General features: G+C 49.2%; 1 protein-coding gene and 1 long non-coding RNA gene across 5 annotated transcripts in view; one reads left to right on the plus strand and one right to left on the minus strand.

The window, feature by feature from the left end:
* Positions 1 to 12,961: 12,961 nt before the first annotated feature.
* Positions 12,962 to 23,295, minus strand: part of Chst11 (carbohydrate sulfotransferase 11) — a 217,675-nt gene continuing 207,341 nt past the window's right edge. For 2 of the 3 annotated variants that reach the window (XM_087557118.1, XM_087557119.1), the window contains exon 3: positions 12,962 to 16,868. In XM_087557118.1, the coding sequence (XP_087413244.1) occupies positions 16,014 to 16,868 (855 nt within the window). In that variant the 3' untranslated portion in view covers positions 12,962 to 16,013. 3 annotated transcript variants of the gene reach the window in all.
* Positions 21,455 to 23,295, plus strand: part of LOC120093545 (uncharacterized) — a 5,253-nt gene continuing 3,412 nt past the window's right edge. The window contains exon 1 of one of the 2 annotated variants that reach the window (XR_015625193.1): positions 21,455 to 21,579. This is a non-coding gene — a long non-coding RNA (uncharacterized LOC120093545). Of the gene's footprint in view, positions 21,580 to 22,528; positions 22,752 to 23,295 lie in introns of those variants that run through there. The other variant, XR_015625192.1, reaches the window with a different exon arrangement.

Raw genomic sequence — 23,295 nt, forward strand, 5'->3', positions numbered from 1 at the left:
TTCATACATCAGTACCCCGGGGACAATACTAGGACTAGGACTTCTTGGTAACAAGTAGTCATGGTCTACCTGTGTGGAAAGGGAGAAACTGAGACCTGGCTATTTCCTATAGCACACATGCTGATACAGAGAGGAAGCGAGCCACAGCAGTGATAAAAACTGAGTTGAGAGAGTGATAAACAGATTCATCAGTGCCAGACGAGGTGGGGAGGGCAGGATGGAATCCTTTGGAGAAAGACATCGGGAACAAAATCTGGAGCTGGCGCCGTGGTCCGGTGGACGAAGTGCTTGCCGCAAGCAGGAAGATCTGAGCTCCGATCCCAGCACTTAAGGAAAGGGCTAGATGTTGTGGCAATGGGGTGCCTATCATCTCCCAGCTGGGGAGACAGAGCCAGGAGGCTCACTGTCAGCTCCAGTTAGCCTTCCGAATTGGTCAGCTCCCTGCATACAACACCTACCCAAGAGCAAAATCTAGTCATTACGGCTCAAAGAAACACAATCATAAATGAAAGTTATCCAAAAACTAGAAGAGAATTAAGGGGTTAAAAAAAAAACCTACCAGAGGGAGTATCTTAACAGTCCTCCAAAATGCCACAAGGTTACACAGTATAACAGGGTAATTCCACTTGATCTGTCATCAAAACTCAGGAATACTTTGTACACAAGGAGATTCAGACATCCAATTATCCAATGTGAAGACGCACAGTTTTCCTACTTATAGAAGGAAAAATAAACCGAACCATTTTCTAGGTGCCATTACTCACAGTTCCAGCTGAAGAAATAAAGCAGATGAGCCCAGAGCCAGCCATCGCCAGAGATCTGTAGTCCTGTTCCCAGGGCAACAGGAACACGTGTAGCTTTCTGGAGACAATAAGGAAACATGGTAACAGGAACATGAAATGGCTCCCTCTCATCCTTTGTCCTGGCAACAGGGTCTTAAGGAGATTGACCTCAAATGAAAATAAAAGGAGGTTGTTTTTGTTTTTAATAGTAACGTTCACATTGGCATATATCTCCTAAATCACTAGACAAAAACAATAGAAAATTGGTTACAAGTTTAAAATTTTTTGTGTACATTTAAAAATGTTGTTTTAGTGTATACACACACACACACACACACACACACACACACACACACACACGCTATGGCGCATGTGCAGAGGTGAGAAGACATTGCCTTCCACCATGTGAGTCCTGGGGATCAAACTTAGGTCCTGAGACTTGGTGGCTGGCACCTTACTCTCTGAGCCATCTTGCAGAATCTCCCTCTCCATTTTCTTTTAAGTTATAGAAGTGTCACTACGTTTGCAGTGTCACAACGAGTTACACATCCATTGCACGTGGGACTGATGACATCATCCCACATGTGATGCAGACTCCACCACAACAGTCAGATTTCTGTGACTGACGATGACAGTGAATCAGGGCCAGAATCAACCCGACACAATTAGAGTCAAAGCAGGGGCTAAGGAGATGGCTCAGCAAAGCACTTGCTGGGCAAGTGTGAAGACTCGAGTTTGGATCCTCAGCGCCACATAAAAAGCTGCACACTTGTCATTTCCGTGCTATGGAGGCAAAGAGGAGAATCCTGGGGCTCATTACCCAGCCAGTCCAGCCAGTCAGTGAGCTCCGAGTGCATGCATAAAAAGTAAGGCAAAGAGCAGTTGAGAAAGATTCATGGTGGGCCTCTGGCCTCTGCATATGTATGCATGTTCATATGCACATACATGCATGTGCACATGCACATACATGCATGTGCACATGCACATACATGCACGCACATATGCACATGTGTGCACATGTGCACATAGATGCATGCATGTACATTCATGCACATATGCATACACACATATTCACATACATGCATGCACAATGCACATGTATGCTTGTATGTGCATGCATGTGCACATGCATACATACATATTCACATGCATGCCTGCACATATAAACATGTATGCACACATGCACACACATGCACATAATGTATATACTCACATATGTGCATGCACATATGCACTTACATGTATATATTGGTACACATACAAAACCTAGGAAAAGAGAAAAAATGCAACAGACAGCTATTTTCAGGCACTTGGACCCCAAGATCCACTGGATTCTCAAGGAAAGGGAGCAAAGCAGGTGTCAGGTCCAATATTGTTGAGACTTCATTTTTCCATAGATAGAATCTCTTGCATCCAGGCTGGCCTTGAACTTACCCTAGCTGAGGATGCCCTTGAACTTCTGATTCTCCTGCCAGTACCTCCTGAGTACCGGGATAAATAGGTGTGTGCTACCACACCTGCTTTATGAGTTGCTGGGGGTGGAACCCAAGACTTGATGCATACTCTACCAACATTCCCAGCCCTGTTGTGAAGACTTTCTGTCTGGAGGGAATTAATACTCAGCCTGCGATCACAGAGCGGGGAATGCCTGCAGTCCCGTTAATACTTAAGGACCAAGTTCTGGAAGGCCAAGCAGGCTAGAGCAGATCTGCTACAGAGAGTCACGGAAGAATGAATGTACATGCGGAGTAAAATCCCGAAGTCCAGCTAAGAACGTATTTAAGAGCTGAGCCTCTCAAAGGTTCCAACACTGCCCAGTAGCATAATGGCCTGGGGACCACACCTTTGGCACAGTGGCTTCTGGGGGATATATATCTCCCGGAACTGTAGCAGGACACAACCCCAACTAAAACAGAAGTGGAGTAATTCAGTTTCATTCAAATGAAAGATGTTTGCTTTCTTTTGCTGCAATGAACACCATGGCCCACTGCATTGTGGGAAAGGAAAGGGCTTATGTGCTCCATCACTGGGGAAGATGCTGCAGCAAGAACTCAAGCAAGAACCTAGAAGCAGGAACCGAAGCCGAGATCCTGGTTTATTGGCTTGTCTCCTCTGTGTTGCTAGGCTACCTTTCTTATACATCCCAGGCCCATTGCCTAGGGACGACACCGCCCACAGTGGGCAGGACCCTCCTGCATCAGTTACCAATTAACAAAATGCCTGACAAACGTGGACACAGACCAGGCTGATCTAGGCAGTTCTTCAGTTGAGGTCCTCTCTTCCCGGGTGACAGGTTTGTGTCAATTTAACAGCTACATATTGAGTTTGAGGCTAATCTGGACCACATAGAAAGACCCTGTCTAAGAAACGAAAACCACACAACCAAACCAAACAACCACGATAGCAAAGGGACGAGTCCTTAAACACGGAAACGGGCAAAAACTGGTAATAGCTCCTTCTTTGAAGGAGATGTAGAACTATGTATGTATGTTAGCATAAGGCAATGCAAACTGTCTAAATGTGTGATTCGGATATACACAGCGAGGTTCAGAGATGAATCACAAAACGGTTCTGAGTTCCACATTCCCTGGAATACTTTAAAATGGAGTTAAGGAGACATATTTTTAGGGAGCTTAAATTGATTTGGGTGGGTGATGGATAACTTTGGTGACATGATCCTGGATTTTCAATCCTCTCCTGGCACGAAGAGAGGGCAGTCACACTGTATCCCGGGAGCCTCCTTTTCGGATTTACGTTGTCTCTAGGCGGAGGGTGCTGGGGGCCCGTCTCTGCTGATGCCTTTGGGGGGCTGGCTGTGTTTCATTGAGCAGAGGGAACTCTCTCTGTCCTGGCTGGTACAGACGTGGGAGCCTGGCTTGTTCTGGACGCAGCAGGGCCTGAGGAGCAGGACCTGGCAACGCATTCATTGTTGGCATGTGATTCTCCGGGTTGTTCAGTCATCCAGGGCTCACCCACAGATCTTTCCAAAATCTGCTGGCTTTCATTCCTTCGCTTTATCGCTGGCATCTACCGTACCTGGTCATCGGGCAGAGGCTGAGGACCCCTGTGGTTTTGGACTGGATACCCCAGACCCCTGTGAGGCTGTGGTACAGGGCTGACCTTCCGGTGCCCATCCTCCTTACCGGAAGTGACAGGGCGCTGTACTTCTCTGCCCCTCGCCTGTGTGCATTGGGCTGAAAACTTCCTCCTTGCTGTGACCCGAGGCTGGGGCTCTTCCTAGAGCTGTGTCATGCTTCATGAGCTTCTTGGATCTCCTGTGGTAAGGGCAGATGAAGGAATGAGCTGTGACCAGGCCTTTGCAGGTCGCAGTCTCTCCATCTATACAGTCAGGGTGATACGTTAGGCACAGATGCGATCTAGAAGGAACGCATTTTCAAACACAGTGTAAACTGCACGTGCGTCCACCCCCCACCTCCTGCTTCCTGGCAGAGAGCGAGGGTGCTCTCCCCTGGTAAAACATGTGAATATTTCAGCAAGAAATGCTCAAATTTTCACAGAAAGTGGGACAAGCACAGACTATAATTAGCCTCATGTTAGCTAAGGTCAGGATTTGCTGCCAAGAGAGCTTACCTCAAATCTGTCTTTTAAAAAAAAATCTTTTAAGGATCCCCCCCCCCCCCTTAATAGTCAAGGGTTTTATGAGTTTCAAAGCTGCAGATGAGGGGTAAGGAGTTACTCTGTTGAGGAGCTCGACTGACGCCTGGGGCTCTGTGCAAACCGAATCAGTGCATTCTTTAGAAGCTCCGCTGGGGTTGGGGATTTAGCTCAGTGGTAGAGCGCTTGCCTAACAAGCGCAAGGCCCTGGGTTCGGTCCCCAGCTCCGAAAAAAAAAAAAAAGAAAAGAAAAAAAAAAAAAAAAAAGAAGCTCCGCAATTTGGGCCCATCGCTTGATAAGCAGAGTAAGAAAAGGGGACCCTGCTTTTTAGGGTAGATGTCAGCCCTACCCTCAGCTGGGGTTTTATGCAATGCAGTCAGACCCATTGCTCTGCACCCTGCACATCTCCAGGCTTCTGAAGCGTAGGCAACGGTGTGAGGTGTCCTCCCTCAAAGCCATTGCTTTTCCTCTGACCCATGCTCTCAGCCAGCAAATGGGAACGCGTCCATATCATCCCACGGAACTTCTTAAAGCACAGCGGGGCTGGAACGTGTCTGAAACAGTAAATGTTAGCGACTAGCACCCATGGCCCACAGAACACCCTCTGTGAGGTCCAAGAGCCTCTCCTTTCTGCCCCCGAGTGCTGGTCTTCACTCATCAAGTTCCATAGCCCATATCCCTCAACTGGTTTCCGCCTGATTCCCACCCACACCTACGGCCTTCCCAAGTGGTCACATGACAGCGCTCCCTGCCCCTCCTCCATTCCTCACAGTTCCCGAGGGTCGTGAGTTCCATCCACTTGCGTTCTTGATATGCACGAACTCAGGCTTCCCAGCCTGGATATTCCTGACCCTGGGTACCAGGCAATTACTTACTGTGTGGATTGGTCTGTAGGGGTCCCAGATCCCCTTTGGTTGGGGACCATTCCTCCAATCACTTCACCTTCCTTCCACCCCTTGGGCCAGTCTTTCCCAAGCAGAATTTGGAGTTTTTCTTTAATATAGGACTGCTCTGGATGCAACTTAAGGCAGAATCAGAAACTTACCTAAAATATTACGTTTCTTTTGTGCTCGCTCTCTCTCTCTCTCTCTCTCTCTCTCTCTCTCTCTCTCTCTCTCTCTCTCTCTGTGTGAGTGTGTGTGTGTGTGTGTGTGTGTGTGTGTGTGTGTGACTTGATAGTGTGGCTCACTGTGAACTTTGTAGATGAGAACATTATTTCTGAATGTCAAAAGGTTGGGGTTGGGGGTGTGTATTAGTATCTGGGAAGATGTCTACATTCTCCCTTGAGGAAGAGTCTAAGTATTTCATGTTCTCTGCCCCTGACAATGCTTCTGACCTTGGTGGATGCCCTGCCTTTGGGTGAGTGAATGAACAATTCTCTCTGCCCAGATGCTGGCCCCTGGAAATGGTGTGAAGGGAAGCTAGAGACATCCCAGGCTCTCTGCTGCTCACAAATCTGCCTCAGTACTGGGGTGTGCAATGGCTTGGACCCTCCACAGGGAGCTCCACTCAGGGTGAGCTCTGTACATGGAGACTACGGGCAACTAAGGCCAAGTGGCCTTTTTCTCACCTTGGTTCTGTCTCGAAGGTCACTTGTCCTAGCTAAATGCCCTCATTCCCACAGTGATGGCTGTGGGACTGGTGACTTGAACATGGTGCCTCCCTGCTGGGCTGCTGCCCTAAAGATTTGGCTGATGCTGCTGGCCAACAGCCCTAGGTACTTACAGCTCACCCTGCCATTCAGCCATCTTTGGGAAACTCTCCCTTCCCTGGCCCCAGGACTTCCACTTTGCCATTGGCTTTTCTATAAGAACAGCCCTTCTGAAGAGTTGGTCCACGTTTGGTAATTACCAGTCCAGTAGTTTTTGAAGGCTGTGTAATAGGTCATGAAGGCAGGGCCTTTGTTTGGAAGATGACCCAGTTTTCTGTGTCTGTTTGAGCCTGAATGTTGTCCTCTTTTCTGCAGATTCTCTTATTTTATCCCATGTTAAATGATATCTGTCCACTTGCTGGCTAGCTTCTGCCCCCCTGGTTCAGGTTCGACTCTATCTCTGTTTCCTCCCTGACACCAGCTTTTTCTCCTCCTCTTCCTCCTCCTCCTCTCCTTCCTCCTCCTCCTCCTCCTCCTCTTCCTCCTCCTCCTCTTCTTCTTCCTCTTCTTCTTCCTCCTCTTCCTCCTCCTCTTCTTCTTCCTCCTCTTCCTCTTTCTCCTCTTCCTCCTCCTCCTCTTCTTCCTCCTCTTCCTCTTCTTCCTCCTCTTCCTCTTCTTTCTCCTCTTCTTCCTCCTCTCCTTCCTCCTCCTCTCCCTTTTCTTTCTCCTCTTCTTCCTCCTCTCCTTCCTCCTCCTCTTCCTCCTCCTCTCCCTCCTCTTCCTCTTCTTCCTCTTCCTTCTCTTCCTCCCCTCCTCTTCTTCCTCCTCCTCTTCCTCTTCCTCTTCTCCCTCTTCTTTCTCCTCTTTCTTCTCCTCTTCTTCCTCCTCCTCCTCCCCTCCTCCTTCTCCTCTTCCCCCCTTCTTCTTCTTAAGTTTGGCTCACTAAAGACACATGAACTGTGGGGTCACCAGGCCTGGGTCACTCCCCCCTCTGTTGCTGTTGGGATGAGTGGGTTGTAGCAGTTCTTAACTATCCTAATCTGAATTCTCATCTGGAGAGCACCCATGCCTCTGCCTTGCTCATTTCTATGAAAAGCACGGATTGCCCTGCATGATTTATACTAAATTATGCATTAATGCATAAAGGTTGCTTCCCTCACGGCCAGCTTTTCTTATGAAAACCTGTAGCTTGCTGCCTGGCAGGATGGTTGTGGCCGATCCTAGTGAGTTCGAGCTCCATGTCTTCCAACTGTACTCTGACATACACACACAAACCGCCACACATGTAAATACAGGAAATGTAATAACAGAGGAGAGAATTCCTAATTTGGGGGCGTGGGATCTCAGTGAGGAAAGTACTAGCCAGGCGACGAGTCTAACAGCCTGAGTCTGGATCCCCATGACTCTGGTGGCTGGGGTCTTGTCTAAGGGTTTCCAGATTCTTGGTCTCTGAGGCAAAGAATTGAAAATAAGGATTCACATGGACTTGCAGAGAAGCAAGGTAACTTTGTTCAGAGTGAAGCGGGAGTGTAGCATACAGAGGGATGTCCTATTAAGATTGACAGCAGGCCACCTGAGTGACAGTAATCAAACCCTGTTACTCTTTGGGGCTAAGGAGGAGGAGCTGGTTACTAAGGGGGGTAATTTGGGTGGTTCTCTATTTTGATTGACAGGTTAGGTCATATATTCATATTCCCTGTTACACATATCCTTTCCCACAATGCACCTGATTTTAATACTATGCACACACAATTATGCACAAGCACAAGATGCTAAGTAGGGGCTTCTCTCTAAAAGGTTACTGGAGGATACATTTCTGCTTTACTGTGCATGTAGCCCAAACCAGTTCAGACCAGATCGTCCCTTCTGTTCTTCATGTATAGATACATGAATACACTTGAATAGAAGGTGACTAAATTTGACTGTTACCTGGAGTGGCAAAAATGGGTGCTACTGTTCAGGGCTGTGAGGACCTGCAGCCTGATGCTGGGAGCGGGGAGGCTTTGAGGTTGCTTTTTGGAGGGGTTTAAATATATAGCATATGCAAGTGAACTAGGCTGCAGAGTGTGTTGTTACAAGGTGTGTGTGTGTGTGTGTGTGTGTGTGTGTGCATGCGTGCGAGCACGCGTGACCCCAAGCCGAATGGGATTCCAAGCTAAACTCTCTCCTATGCTTGTGTCGCCAGAATCCACTAAAATGCTGGAAGAGGCTCATAAAGTCGCTCATGAGTCTGGAATTCCGGTGCAGCCATGGTAGGATGGCAGGCAGAGACAGGAGACTGTGGATGCAAATGTGGCAGCAAGCAGAGTGTGTGCACCGGTAAACAATGAGAGACTCTAAGACAAGGATGGCGAGGGTGACTCAAGGCAGTCCTCTGACCTCCACATGTGCTCTGTGATAAAAGTGTGTACACACACACACACACACACACACACACACACACACACACACACAGGGGGAGAGGCAGAGAGGGAGAGAGACAGGCAGACAGGCAGACAGAAAGACCGAATTTGGAAAAGGCCACGTTGAAAGCAAACATTCTAAGGCCCCTTGAGGCGTTTGGGACCAGGCAGAGTAGCTCTGCACCCAGAGCCCACTCTGGCACTGGCAGTTTGTTGTTCTTCCTGTCCTCAGCTTGGTTCTGACTTGACCCAATAGGTAAAGGGTCTGACTAGGCCAGGCCCCTTCATACCAGTGGGGAAGATCCCAAAGCCTTTGTGGTTTCTACACCAGGCTGTTCTATCATCTTGAAAATAATGCTGAAGAACCGAGGAGGTGGCTCAGTGGTATGGCACTTGCCTAGCATGTGCCTAGTCCCTGGGTTCAATTCCAAAACTGGGTGTGAACTGTATGCCTGGTGGTTCCAGGAATTGGCAAGCAGAGGCAGAAGGATCAGGAATATAAGGATTATCTTTTGTTACACATCAAATTCAAGCCCTGGATAAACAAACAAAAAGAGGAGGAGGAAGAGGATGAGGAGGAAGATGAGGAAGAGGAAGAGGAAGGAGAGGAGGAGAAACAGCAGCACCTCGTTAATGAAGAAGCTATTTTTTATTTCCATATTTTAATGAAGAGCCTCCTTGTCTCCCTGGCAGACCATACAAGAAGTATGTACTTTGATTTCTGACTGGAATTTGGGTATAACTAATTCTGTCTTTCAAAAGTCCTTTTGTCTTATTTATGTGTGTGTCTATTTGAAAATGTTCTTATTAAAAGACTGTTGAAAAGTCATCCGTTGGGGAAAATCTACCTGTTCTCAAAACGGGGCACTTTGTCCCTTCCCCTAAAGACCCGTCTCTGTCTCTTGGGGGCGTGGCCAGGAAAGAGGGCTTCGTCCACGCAAGCTGCAGTCTCATTTCCTGCAGTGTCCAACAGAGGGCGCCCGTGACACCATAGGAATTTCCTACTGAAAGGCTGGCAGCAGACAAGCCATTCAGTCATCGCTCAAGGAAGTAGATGCAGCCAGGGCTTCATCTGCTCTGCTTCCCATGGACCTGCGCAGTGTCCTTGAAGGGTCAGGGCTGGGTTAGCTGGCAAAGTCACACTCGGTCTGATTGACTGGCTTCCTACTCCTTTGAGGTGACTAAGCCCTGAGGTCTGGGCCTTTCTCAACCCCAAGAGTAATAGTGACAGGAGTAATGGCTGCGAGCTCTTCTGCTGGTGACAAAGACAGCAGGTGAGTGGACACAGCAGGAGCCGTATATGGTGTGGCTGAAAACAATCAAGGGCCGAGTAGGAGGACTCAGTCAAGTACTTGCTACATAGGCAAGAGGATGTGAGTTAGATAGCTTAACACTCATGTGAGAAAAAGGCTGGGCGCAGAAATGTACACGTGTAATCCCAACATTGGGGCTGGCTCTCCTGCCAGCCTTGCTGAAACCAGTGAGCCCCAGTGACTCTGTCACAAAATACACGGTGGATAGAATCTGAGGAATGACACTCTGACAGACACACACATACTCATACATACATATACACATTCATACACATAGACACACTCACACAAACACATATACTCACACACATACACATACATGCTCACACACAAACATGTTCACACTCACACAAACACACACTCACACATACACACACATACACATTCACACAGTCACACTCTCACATAAACACACACACTCATACACATACACATTCATACATACACATACACACAGTCACACTCTCACACATTCACACACACTCACACAGTCACACAAACACACACACTCACCACACACATACACACACCACACAATACACTCTCACATACACTCATACATACACACACACACTCACACACACGTACACATTCACATACACTCACACACACACAGTCACACTTTCACACAGACACACACACACTCTCACACAGTCACACAAACACACACACTCACCATACACATACACATTCACATTCATACACACATACACACTCACACACACTCTCACACACATACACATTCACATACACTCACACATTGTTTTTTGAAAGACTATAATGCCATTTTGTTCGGGCTTATGTCCAGTTCAGGGCAATCCTCCTGCCCCAGTGAATGCTGGTATTCCAAGCTAGCCAGTCCACCAAGTGTCTCTTCCTTTGGTTTTACTGACAGTTGTTCTATGTGGCTTTTCTGAGATTTGGGTTTTAGAAACAGCTTTCAAGTGGGATTTGTGTGTGTGTGTGTGTGTGTGTGTGTGTGTGTGTGTGTGTGTGTAAAACATAGGGAAGTGATTTGGGCTAAAAGACAAAGCTAAAAGATTCCGGGATTTGGATAGCAAATGAGTGTGTACCTCAAGATCTATTATCGGGTGGTAACGAAGCCATTGAAGGGAATGGGGAAGCCATTGAAGGGAATGGGGAAGCCATTGAAGGGAATGGAGAATCCCAAGGTGGCTCCCGAGTCCCTCTTTCCTGCTGGATCCCCCTGCAGGTGGCTATTCTCTTCCCGTTTCTGTTATATCATGATGGACACAAAGGCTTTCTTTTCTTTCTAGGACAGCTACACAATTCTATCACCCAAATCACAAACCAAATAAGCGTGCTTACCACTTAACCACCTCAAATATTTTGTTACAACAACAGAAAGCAGACCAAGACAATGCCCAACTGTGGTGCTAATCTTGGTTATCAACTCGATGGAGATTTAGAATCACCATGGGAACCAACCTCTAGGCATGTGAGAGGTGTTTTCAGACTCAGTTAATTAAGATGATAAGGCCACTGGGGGTGGCATCGTGCCCTAGGCTGGGATTCTGAATTGAATAAAAAGGAGAAAGTGAGCTGAGCCTGACCAGCATTCATATTTGAAAGCCTCCTGGCTGTGGATGCGATGTGACCAACTGCCACACCCTCCTTACCACGACTGTGCATCCTTTATACCAAGAGCCAAAACAGGCTCTTCTTTCCTTAAGCTGTTTCAGTCACATTAATTAGACACTATCCCTGAAGTCACAGGAAGTGATGTGGCACATCAGGAGGGAACAGAGGTTGAGTCTGCACAGTTGCTCTGTGGTTTCCTAGCTGTAGGAATGGACATTTGCTCAGAGGGAGACATTTGCTCAGTGCCAGGGCGTAGGGTGTGAGGACTGGCTCTGCCACCACCCATGGGGGGCTTTACTGCCTTGCTCTCGACTGGGTGGCAGGACCACACTAACCAGAGGATCTTCCAGTGTGCATAGAGACTTCTTGAGAAAAGCAGAATGAAGTGAAGCTTCCACCCATCCATTTATCAGAGGACCTGGTCCCTGGGGGGTGGAGGGGTGGGAAGGGAGCCTCACCCTGGCTGAGTGACTAGCAGAGGTCTCATCTCCACACTCACACACACATGGCAGAGCATGTGCAGGCTGAAGGGCACTGCCAACCCCACCCCACTGCAAGTCTTTCATTAATGAGCCAAAAATAGTCCACACACAGAAAACAGCTTCTGGTTTTTTTTTTCTTCAATTTAATTGAAGTTACTTAGAAAAATAATCAGGCTTGAATGGCTTTTCCTGGAGGAAGTTTCGGGAACATTTCACGCATCTGTTGGCAACATGGAATTCAGCTTCTTTAACAGTATAGTAAGATACAGGGAGAGAATTCTACAACAGGCCCTCCTCGACTGCATACAAATATGTAAAAAACACACACTCCTCAGGGATGTTAAATTCTATGTCCATATGCCTTACTGAGCATGCTCAGAAGAGAATACGGATACCACCCTTTGTACCCGATGAGAGCAGATCAAAAGTTGCCTGCTGCTGTCCAAGGGCTCAGCTGGTTCTAGAAGGTCCTGTTGTCTATTCAAAGGGGCTGTGCTGAGGGAAAAGCTGGTGGATGCTGGTGGGCAAAACCTGAGGGAGTGATGGAGTCAGTCCTGCTGACAGAGAGGTGGGCCAGGATGGGAGTTGGGCACCAGGAGTGCACAGGCTCGGGCAATCTGTGTATGTGTGTGTGCACATTCATGTGTGCATGTGTGTGTGCATACCCATGTCTGCATGTGTGTGTGAGCATGTCTACTGTGCATGTGTGTGTGCACACCCACATGTGCATGTGTGTGCAAACCCATATGTGCATGTGTGTGTGTATGTCTACTGTGCAAGTGTGTGTATGCATACCCATGTGTGCCTGTATATGTATGGAGGAGGCCTGGGCAGAGGAAGAGAGTAGGGAAACAAGCAAAACCTCTGTGGTTTTGTCAGTTAAAGCAGGATAGCAATGCAATCATTATCATTTGAGCTAAGAGTCCTAGGGCCTTACACAATGTCCAGGAGCACTCTTGGAGCATGGGCAGGACCTGTGTCCTCAGAAGGGCTGGCCGGAGAGAAGTTTCTGGTTCCCATAATTCTCCTTGTGGCTGAACACACAGAAGAGAAAGGCTTGCTCTCGGGACCAGGAGGAAAGGCCTGACCGAGAGAGACCCCGTCAAATGGGCTGCCCCGATTATTCCCAGACCAGCTGAGAAAGGTACTGGGGCAGGGGGAGGCTGTAGGGACTGTAGGCAGGGACCCCTGTGGCTCGTATTCTAAACTTTTCTGATAAATGGGTAAGCTAAGCAGGCATGTGCTTACCATTCTGCCTGTATCTGGTCCTAAAAACACAGCTGCACCTTTGAACAGTGGCTCAGAGCTGGGACAGTTCCCCCTTTCTAGCTAAGCACGAGAGGCATGCGAGAGGAAGCTTCTTCAACATCGTTTTTCCAGTAGAAAAACACTTGGGTTTCCAAACACACTTCACCAATGGATGTCTTTAGCGAGGGACACAGAATCCTTTCTACATTCTACAATAAACAGTCGAGCTGGTACACATTTTTTAAAAAATTGTCACTACGAAGTGTGAACACAAGACAGGAGGAAGAGCCCCTCACTCTGGAAGCGTACTGACACGCTGTCCCCAGAAGGGCAATCTTTCTCACATTAGAGAGGAATGGAGTGAGTACCATCTGCACACAGCACTGTACCACAGACAACAGACAAACAGAAATGAGAAACATGGAAGTCAACACGAATTTCCATTTAAAAACTCCAGAAGCACACGGGTAACAGTTCCAAACTGTGGGTGGAAGTGAGAAGTATTTTCCATGAGGCCATCGTCACCACCAAGCGGCCTTGAAGGCCACAGAGTGGGAGATAGTTTTGCATCCTTATGCCACCTGCCCCACTCCACGACACCCTAGACTTCCCTCCGCTGTGCTTGGAGGGGCGGGATCACTGTCTGGGGGCAGTGTCTGGATGGAGCCACCCCAGTTAGGTAAAGCGCAATTCTGATAAAGTTCCCATGCAGATGCTGTTTCTGCTTATTTGTGGAAGGACCTAGGAAGCAGCTGTCAATCTTTGCAGACCTCTGACAGGCTAGATCACCCTCACCAAAGGCTACTGTGTGAAAAACCAGGTAAGACATGGTCTGCCATGCAGGACACCCAGGTCACGCAGCCCGGAAATGCTACGTTCTCCCAGATTCACAAGGCAGACCACGTACGTATTCAAGGCTCTGAAAAATTCCTGCAGAGAGGAACCTGACTCAGTTTTGTTTTCTAAGGATATGTGACCACAAACTCTCCAAACTGACTTCCTGGAGAGGCTGGGCTCTGTGGCACATGCATCAGCAACATCACAGACTGTCACATGGGCGGAAGCCCGGGTTCTGAGGACAACAGCCCCCCCTCTATTTCAGGGACAGCCTCTATCAAAGGCGAGGGGAGAGACATTGGGGAAGGTACCTGCGTTTTATAAGAAGCCGCAGCCAGCCACCCTGCCTCACATCTCCCTCACATTAAATAAAATAATTTCCTCAGTGAGAACGAGTAGCAGCTACAGCTGCTGTCAGGCTTGCTGTGAGCCCAACAATACCATTTTAATAGTTTCTGTGAATAAATTATTCAGTTTTATGGTTTTCAGCATATTCTTACCCCTTCACTCTGTACTGCATCAAAACAAACAAAAACCCACAAAAACACAAAAAAGCAAAATTTACACCCTACTCCCTCCCCATCATTAGAACTATTATGTACAGCACCTGCTACGTACCCGGACACTGGCTGTAATGGGAATGCGGCTCAAATGTCAACCAAGAAGCATCAGAAACAACTAGAAATGAGGAATAGGTTTGGGTGTTGATCAGCAAGGAACGGGAAACAGCAAGTTTCCAGCCTTCTGGAGGAAAGGGAGGTCCTAAGACACTCTGCCAACACAGGACACGGGAGGGTCTGCATGTGCCTGTGGGTACCAACACGCCACCTTTGACGTTCACACCTGAACTTTGCTGGTCTCCAGACATATGGAGCACACTCTTTTAAGTGGCAGGCAGGACAAGATGTGGACTGGAGATCACAGTAGGAGGCACTTGAGAAATGTTCTCCCCTTCCCTTAGCCAAGGCAGACATCACTAATCGATCGCTGTGGTCCTCCATCTTTGTGCCTGGAGAATACTGTGGCTTATAGGCATCTACTTCCAAGAAACTGCAATAGATATACATGATGAAAAAGGTTTCTGCCATTTCTTGTGTTGGGCAGTGAACTACTTAGCTAGTTAAGTGGCCCGATCCAAATGTGTGGCTTTCAAATTTGAGCTGTGGAAAAATGTAAATTTGCTGGGGTCATGGACTCTCTGGGCCACTTGAGAATAGTCCAAAGCCTGTGTGAAGACCATAAGGCTGGGGATTGGTTCACTGTTGAGATGGATGCCCTGTGTTCACATAAAGCTTGTCGAAGGCCAAGGCTCCTGGTTTCAACTTAACGTTCTACCTGCAGTCAAGCCTGGGAAATAGTATATGCTCAATAAATACTTAATGACTATAAAGTAACCATTATTCTGCCTTCGCTAGAACTGGAAAGTGCCAGTTAAAGATTTTCACAAAAAAGACTATTCTTAGAGCCTGCTAATTTTGGTGAAGAGAAATTGCTATCATCCGCTCTCTTCTTGGGTTAAAAAATTTGCATCTCTTTACCGCAAGGGACTTTGGGGTTGCTAGCAGTCGGTTTGAACCAGTCTCATCCCTGTTTCTTACCGCAAGGACAATGTACTTATTTCTAGCAGTGTTTCTTGAACGGTGGTAATCCATCAGCTGTCACCGTGGGATTCCGCACGGGACAGTGGGGAGGTAACCACGCCCCCCAAACCAGACATAGCCAGCAAGGCACAGACTGTCCTTTCCTCCAGAAAGACAGGAGCAGGCTGCTGACACAGTGAGAAGCCTATACAGAGACCACGTTTAAATAACCATAAATAAGACTCATTAGACTTTATGGGATGCACAGTTTGTGGGATTCACCAGAACACAAGGACACCCTGCGGACAGTGTTGCCGGGTCCGCTTCTAAAAACAGGGCCAATCCACGCCGCTCCCCTGCAAAGACAGCTGTCCTTCCCCACGGAGGATTTTTTTTTTAAATAATTCTTACCATGCCGCTCGCAGCATCTCCCCCGAAAGGCATATTAACTTACAAAATAACCCGGTATCCATAGAATTCTTTTGACAAATAAAAATCTTAAATTAAAAAGCAGGATTCTCTCCCTCTCCCCAACCGCCCCCCCCCCCCCCCGCAGCCCTCTAATCCAACTTCAGGTAGTTTGGCACTGAGTAGTTGAACATTAAAAAGTCCAGTTTGTAGACTTCGTACAGCTGTGTCTGGTGCTCGGCGCTGATGTTCTGGAAGAACTCCGTGGTCATCTCGTCGGTAGTTCGGGTGGACTTTGCATAGGTGGGGAACTTCAGGTAGCCGCTCACCCCGGCCAGCCGCAGTACGTAATTGGAGTCCTCCTCCAGCGTCTCGTACTTGCCCACGAGGTCGTAGTGGATGTGGCATGGGTGGCAGAGGGAGTAGACCGTCTGCCAGTGCTCGTTGAAGGGCTCCTCGCGCTGGGTGTGGGGGTCGATGAGGTAGGCCACGAACTCCTCGAACTTGACATCGTCCCCCTTGCGCAGGGCCTCCTGCGTGGCGTTCTTCCGCTGGCGCCGGATGATCTTCGTGCCGTAGCGCTTGTGGAAGGAGGTGTTGTACTTCTGCGTGAACTTGTTGCGGTAGGCAGACACCAGCCTCTCGAAGGGCTCCCGCACGAACAGGAACTTCATGTAGCTTTTCAAGCGGTGGTTGATCTCTGGGATGCTGTACTGGTTAAGGGTCTTCAGGTTGGCCGACACGTGGGCCTCGTTGGCTGGGATCTCCATGGGGTCGCTGTACTTGCCCCGGCCGCTCAGGACCATCATGAGCCTCTTCCAGTTGGTGCACGCCACCTTGGGTACATAGCAGTAGATGAGTTCGTGGTCCTCATCCACCACCAGGTGCTTCAGGTCGTTGGGGGTCAGCACCCTGCGCTTGCGGCTCATGGCGCTGTTGGCCCGGCAGGTGTCTGTCACCTGGTCCCGTCTCATCTGGTGCAGGATGGCAGTGTTGGAGAGCTCCAGCTGCAGAGGGGACAAAGGAGGAGGGAGAAATCAGTGCTTATTTAGAACAGTTCTCTGGGATTACCATGGGAGGCGGGTTTGCCAGGAACGAATTTAACTCCAAAGGGTGAGGTGAGATTTAGCCTCCTCCCCCCCCCCCCCCCCCCCCCCCCCCCCCGGAGCTGAGGATCTAACCCAGGGCCTTGTGCTTTCTAGGCAAGCACCAATCCCCGTGCTGGTTAGTTTTTAACTGTCAACTTGACACAGCTTAGAACTGTCTGGTAAGAGTCTAAATGAGGAATTACCTAGATTAGATTGCTCTGTGGTCATGTCTATGGGGGACTGTCTCCAATGTTAACTGACGTAGGCAAACACAGCCCCCTGTGGGCAGCACTATTCCCTAGGCTACATAAGGGTGAGAAAAGCTAGCAAGTGAGCAAGGGTGCATTTATTTTCCCTCTGCTCTTGCCTGAGTACGATTGACTTTATTTCCTCCCAGTGATGGACTACAGTCCACCACCAAGTGTGGTGGTTTGAATATACTTGGCCCAGGAAATAGCACTATTTGGAGGTGTAGCCTTGTTGGAATAGGTGTGGCCTTGTTGGAGAAAGTGTGTCACTGTGGGTGTGGCCTTTAAGACCCTTGTCCTAGCTGCTGTTCTGTTTGCCTTCAGAACAAGATGTAGAACTCTCGGCTCCTTCTGCAACACCATGTCTGCCTGGATGCTGCCATGCTCCCACCATGATGGTAATGGACGGAACCTCTGAATCTGTAAGCCAGCCCCAGTTAAATGTTGTCCTTTATAAGAGTTGCCTTGGTCATGGTGTCAATGAAACCCTAACTAAGACACCAAGTAAATCCCTTTCACTTAAGTTGCTTTTGGTCAGGATATTTTATCATAGCAACAGAAGTGGAGCTAGAATGGCCAGTCATTCCCAGTCAGAACCAGTCATTCGCCCAGACAGAAAAAAAATCTACTCTGTCCTGGTCACCATTTTAGTTCCCAACATGCTGAGGCTCAGAGATCATGTGGAGTGGGGACACCTTGTTAGCTAGCTTGGCACATCCTGCCATTTACCTAGTGGGCTTGTGCAACATGGCCTCCCTTTTAAATATCAACGGAATTTTACCCTGACTTTGAGGCTCTGGAGAAACTAGGGCCTGGGGCTGTGTAGCACTGCTCTGAGGTGGCAGGTGGTGAACAGTCCCTGTGTTCCTCCTCACCACAAGGACAAGGTCTCCATTCAGACGCTTGCCTGTTGACACCCACAGTCCACTCCCAACCTGCCCCCATCTTCATGCCTACATCCCACCTATTCCAAACAGAGGGCACAGCCGGGAAACCAACTGTTCACCTTTCACTATTGCCAGTGTTCTGTGCCGGGCCCTGTTGAGTTCTCCACTTATTGCTATTGACACAAACTTGACTGTTCTTCCTGGCCAGCACATCTTCTGTCACATGTTAAAAGAACATGCCATCTTTGGTGTCCTTCACAGCCCAACCCTGAGTCTACTTCACACCTTTCATGTGGCCACAGGACACTACTGGCTGTCCCATGGTCACTGCCTCTTTAGGCCAGATTATAAGTGGCCTCAAGACCTGAGACTACAGGAGGATCACCAGAATGTCTAAGTCACTGGACACACACATCAGTGGTGCCCAGGGGTCAGGTGGGTCCTACGAAGCCAGCCCTGAACCTCCAATGCTGATCAGAATTTTATTCACCCTTCATTGCTGTGTAGAACAGCCCAAAGACAGGGACCCCGATTTCAGTGAGCCTTGCCTTCTTTGACTGTAAAAAGAAGGTACTTAAAACAGAAAGTGTAAGGTCTTGGCCTTCTTCAAAGTTGGGTACAGTCCCCGTCCAGCCTCGGGGCTCAGTACTGCAGACTCACCCACCCCCACCCGTGACCTCACTTGATGGATACATATTTTCTTTCTTTGCTTATTTCTAACTAGCAAGATGGTAAGATGGGATGTCCTGGTGTCCCTTAGGACATCGATGAGTTACCAGTATGCTTATGTCACATGGTGGGAACTAGGCTATCTAGGGTGGGGCTTAGAACTCAGAAATGCTTAATGGTTTCAAAAGCTATCACCAATGCAGCTGCAGAGGTGGCTCAAGAGTTAAGAGCACTGTCTGCTCGCTCAAGCTCAATTCTCGAGGCCCCTGTGGTGGACTCACGACCATCCGTAACTCCGGTTCCAGGGCATCCGACACCTTTTGAGGGCACCGATGTACACACATACTACACAGATGTACTTTGAGGATGACAAACACCCATACTATTAAATAAATCAAATCAGACCAAACCACCATAACAGAAGTGTGAAAGCGATGAGTTCTTACAGAGAACCTGAGGCCACGGGAATTCCACCTGGCCTCTTTGAAGCCTGCTTTAAGAGATCTGGAGGGGTTTAGGGGAGTCCTGAACAGGCCAGAGGGACAGAGACAGACGTTCTTTGCTTGAATGTCAAGATTGAGATGGAGAGACCTCGGAGAATAGCCTGAACGCTCACTCACAGGACAATGAAGAGTTATGAAGTGCCGCTTAAAAAACCATTAACGTCCTGTCCCCATTTCCCAGCTACAGGATGGCGTTCTCGTCTCCAACCAGGGCTCACAGGAGCTGTAGTAATTCATAACTTTTGCAAATAACACATCTGCCGCACACGGTCCATGCACAGTTCAGGAGCTGTCTGAGGGGCTTGGCTATCTGAGGGACAGCAGAAGACAAAGGGACGAAGAAGGCACGTTTGCGGCAAACAAGCTTATTCCCACCACTGGAAGGGAACATGGCTGCTTGCCGACCACAGTCCATCGGTGTTACAAAGCTGGGGTTTGTGATCCTGCCAAGTGAGTAGACCTGGGCCTGCTCTATTCTTATTCTTTCCCCTCTCCCTGTCTTTTGTTTCTCAGAAGGGTTTCAGGCGATCGCAGCAGAGCGGTTGTGTGCAATTTTGAGGGTCGGGATTAAGGATCTTATTTGGTTGTAAGCTTCTAAGCAACACGCACCAAGCGGGGAACGAGGCAGGACTTCCTTGCCCTCGTTATCAGAGAGAAAGGCATTTCAATCGTTTGTGGTCAGAAAGTGAACCAGATCTCAGGGATTCAGAAACTCCAGTTGGGAGGGTAGGGGTTCTTGGGTTCAGTGTCTTCAAAGGGCACTTTGGGTCTTTGGTTTACCGAATGCCAACACTGGGAGCCACTCTTACTTGCCCACAAAAGGTGGTGATATGTACGGTCCCATTTCTCTTAAGGAAGGAAGGAACCCACTGAGACTCTTACAGAGCAGAATCCATGAAAAGAGAATCTGCCCTGAGGAGCAGCCCTCACCCCCCTGCACTGTCAGCCTCTCCTGCACTGGCTCCTGTCAGCATCAGTGATAGTTCATGCTAGTTCTTCTTACCCTCAGGGCTTGTTCCAGCAATCCCTGGCTTCCAGCCATAGCTGGAGGTGTGGCAGGGCAGAGGGTCTGCCAGAGTTCCTCTGCCAAAATTGTCCAAGATACTTCAGGGAAACCTTAACCCATAGCAGTGTGTTCCCCAACAGTAATAGAGGCTGAAGTCCAAGATGAAGTCGCCAGGGTGGCATCCCCTTGAGGCCTCATTCCTTGGTCCCATGATGGCCTCTCCTGTTGGCTCTTCCCATTCTCCTCTCCCCTGACAGACACTCCTGAACCAGTGTACCGTCTGAGCAACCTCTCTCCAGCTACAGTCACATCCTGGGGTCCTCCAGGCTGGGGCATCTGAATTTAACATGAGTTGGAGTGGGAGAGAGAATTCAACCAAATGCCAAACGCCGCTGCCGGGCCGGACCACGCTCTGAGAGCTGCAGACCCGTGTTATGTGGAAATGACAGTATTCTAACATCTTGGACCGATTCACAGCCACCCTTAATAACAGAACACAGTTCACCGTAGGATGCCACGGGATTCTACCCTTGCCTCGCGGCCAACTCCTTTTATCTCCCTGTGATGTCCTCAAAGTATAGGCTGGAGGAGGGCAGCGCCTAGGATGGCCTGAACACAGCTCCTGGCTCTGGGCTGCATCCGGCTGGATTTGATGTCTATTTTTAATTTGGATATTTTGGAAGGGAGCTGTAATTAGTGTAGGGAGCAAGCTCAGGGGTTGTTTTAAGAAGTCTTTAAAGTTTTACTCCATTTCATCTTAAAAGGAAGACCGGGTCGGCCTGTGAGGTCCGTGTTCTCTGGATGCAGTACTCACACCCAAGTGAACCCACCTCACTGACAGTGGTTGGGCAGATAAAACCAGATAAAGAGGTAAGTCTGGAAGCTTCCACTGACTCCCAACGGCCCTTTCTTCGAAATTCAAAAATCTGAACTCAAGGCCACGGGGATGGCTCAGTTGGTGACACCCTTGCCTGTGAGCACGAGGGCCTGAGTTCATTCCCTGAAGCCCGCTTACCAAAAGCTGGGCTTGGCGGTGCACGCTTGTAATACCAGTGCCATGGAGGCGACACAGTCTTTCCCTCATTACAGTGGCACTGCTGTCTGTCACCTGTTGTCTTGGGTCTTCCGGAATGGATGGATTTGATGTAGAAACCGCAGCCCCCGGCAGACACAAGCACCGTGTCTTCTAGCTGCATTTGAGCACTTACACATAGGAGTCATGCCCTCTCTGAAGCAAGTGTCGTCAGCCTTCCTAACTTACAGGGAGGGAAGCCGAGGCACAGGGGAAGACGCAGCAGCTTGCTCAAGGTCCCAGAGGTAGGAACCGGGGATGGCTTTCGAGTGCTGGAAGACCGCTTTGAGACACTGACTCGTGTGACTCCTGGGGTCTGAAGCCACACCTGGGGACAATGCTGGAAGTTCACAGGTATCATGGTGGACTGTTAACAGCCCTGTTAGGTTGGGTCCTATTCCTACCCCAGAGGTCTGATATAACTCCTCCGGCTCTTGTCAGTGGTCCTAGGGTCCTAGTGCTGCTCGGTTAGGAATCACGGTGCTTCAGAGTGCCTAGAGTCACACGTATACTAGGGCCAAGCTGGGACCTGGGTGTGAGCCTTGTCAAGTTTCACTAGGCCTGCTACGGCTGGGGTTGTCTGTGAGTAACCGGATGGTGTCCTTCCTGGCATCTGAGGGCTGTCAGACTCACAGGAAGGTGCCTTCTTGGAGCCTCTGCTGCATCCTATGTACTCAGTTTAAGGACCCCTGGGAAGAAGAAAAGCTGGGTGGAAGCAGCCAGGCTTGAGCATCCTGCAGAAAGCACTCAGTCTATCAAGAGAAAGTCCTGAGGCTCGACCCCTTCTCTGGCTCCTCTCTTGCAACAGCCACTTTCTTGTGTGCATGTCACACACCATTCACTCGCTCTGGCCTCTCTCCCTCCTCAAATGCTAATTCCAGGGTGCAGGTGTCTCCCACTTTTTTTTTTTGGTCCTCTGCTACATTACCAGTTCTTGGCCCATAGTAGATACTCATCAAAGGTTTGTCTGAATTAATGTGGGAATGCATGAACGCACACGTGTCGGTGCACACATGCATGTATGAGTGTGTGCATGCACTCGTGAGTGTGATACACGAATGCACGAACAGATTCAGGAACGTGTCAGTGACTCGGGGGTGGAGGGACTGTGAATGTTCTTGGTGACTGGAGAGGCTGCGTGCTCCTCTGGTGCCTGCATCTGCTGCCCTTGGCCCATCCTCCCACTGAGGTTTCCAGCCAGAGTCGGGCTGCACAAAAGCATTAGCAGATGGGCTCTTCGTCTTGGGAGAAATTGGCTCTGATTGCAAGAGCTTTGATGAGCGGAGGACCCTGGAGCTTCCTAACCTGTTGAGTCAGCCGGGGAAACAGGAGGAGCAATCTCGTCATGCTGGAGGGTGAAGACACCAGGAGAGGTTGGAAGGGCTCTGCGAGTTGGGGTGCTTTTCCAGGAAGCCAGGTGCAACTGGAGGGTCCTTATTTACATCGAGAGCCTCTGGGCTTCCGGAGGTTTGGGCTGGGTGCAGAGGGGTTCAGACTTAGAAATGGGGCCACTGCCAAGCTGGCCTGGCTTCCCATGAATGGTGGCCCAGTACAGGGACCACGGATAGGGAGGGACAGGGTTCTGACACTGAGGAGGCTGGGCCCTCAGAAATCTGAAATCAGAGGGGCAGGCAGGCTCAGCACCTGCTGGCTGACACACTCTGGGGACCTCAGAAGTCACTTGGACAGGAGGAAGGAAGCTGGTGGGGCCGAGGGGGGCGACAGGGGGCTTCACTCAGCCTGTGATATTTTCAGCCCCAATGGGGCTGGGCTGCCTGTGATATTTTGTGGAGACAGGTGGGTGGGGGTGTGTGGCTTGACCCTGCATGTTCTCCTGGCCTCTGACCAGACACCTTGGCTTTGTGGTTTCTGTCCTGCCTCTCTCCAGAGACTCAGCATATTTTACTGAACATCTTGTCTGAGCCTCTTGAGCCCTTTGGGCCTTGGTTCCCCATTCTGTA

The sequence above is a fragment of the Rattus norvegicus genome, chromosome 7, assembly GCF_021556685.1.
Source record: "Rattus norvegicus strain SHRSP/BbbUtx chromosome 7, alternate assembly SHRSP_T2T, whole genome shotgun sequence".
Lineage (NCBI taxonomy): Eukaryota > Metazoa > Chordata > Mammalia > Rodentia > Muridae > Rattus > Rattus norvegicus.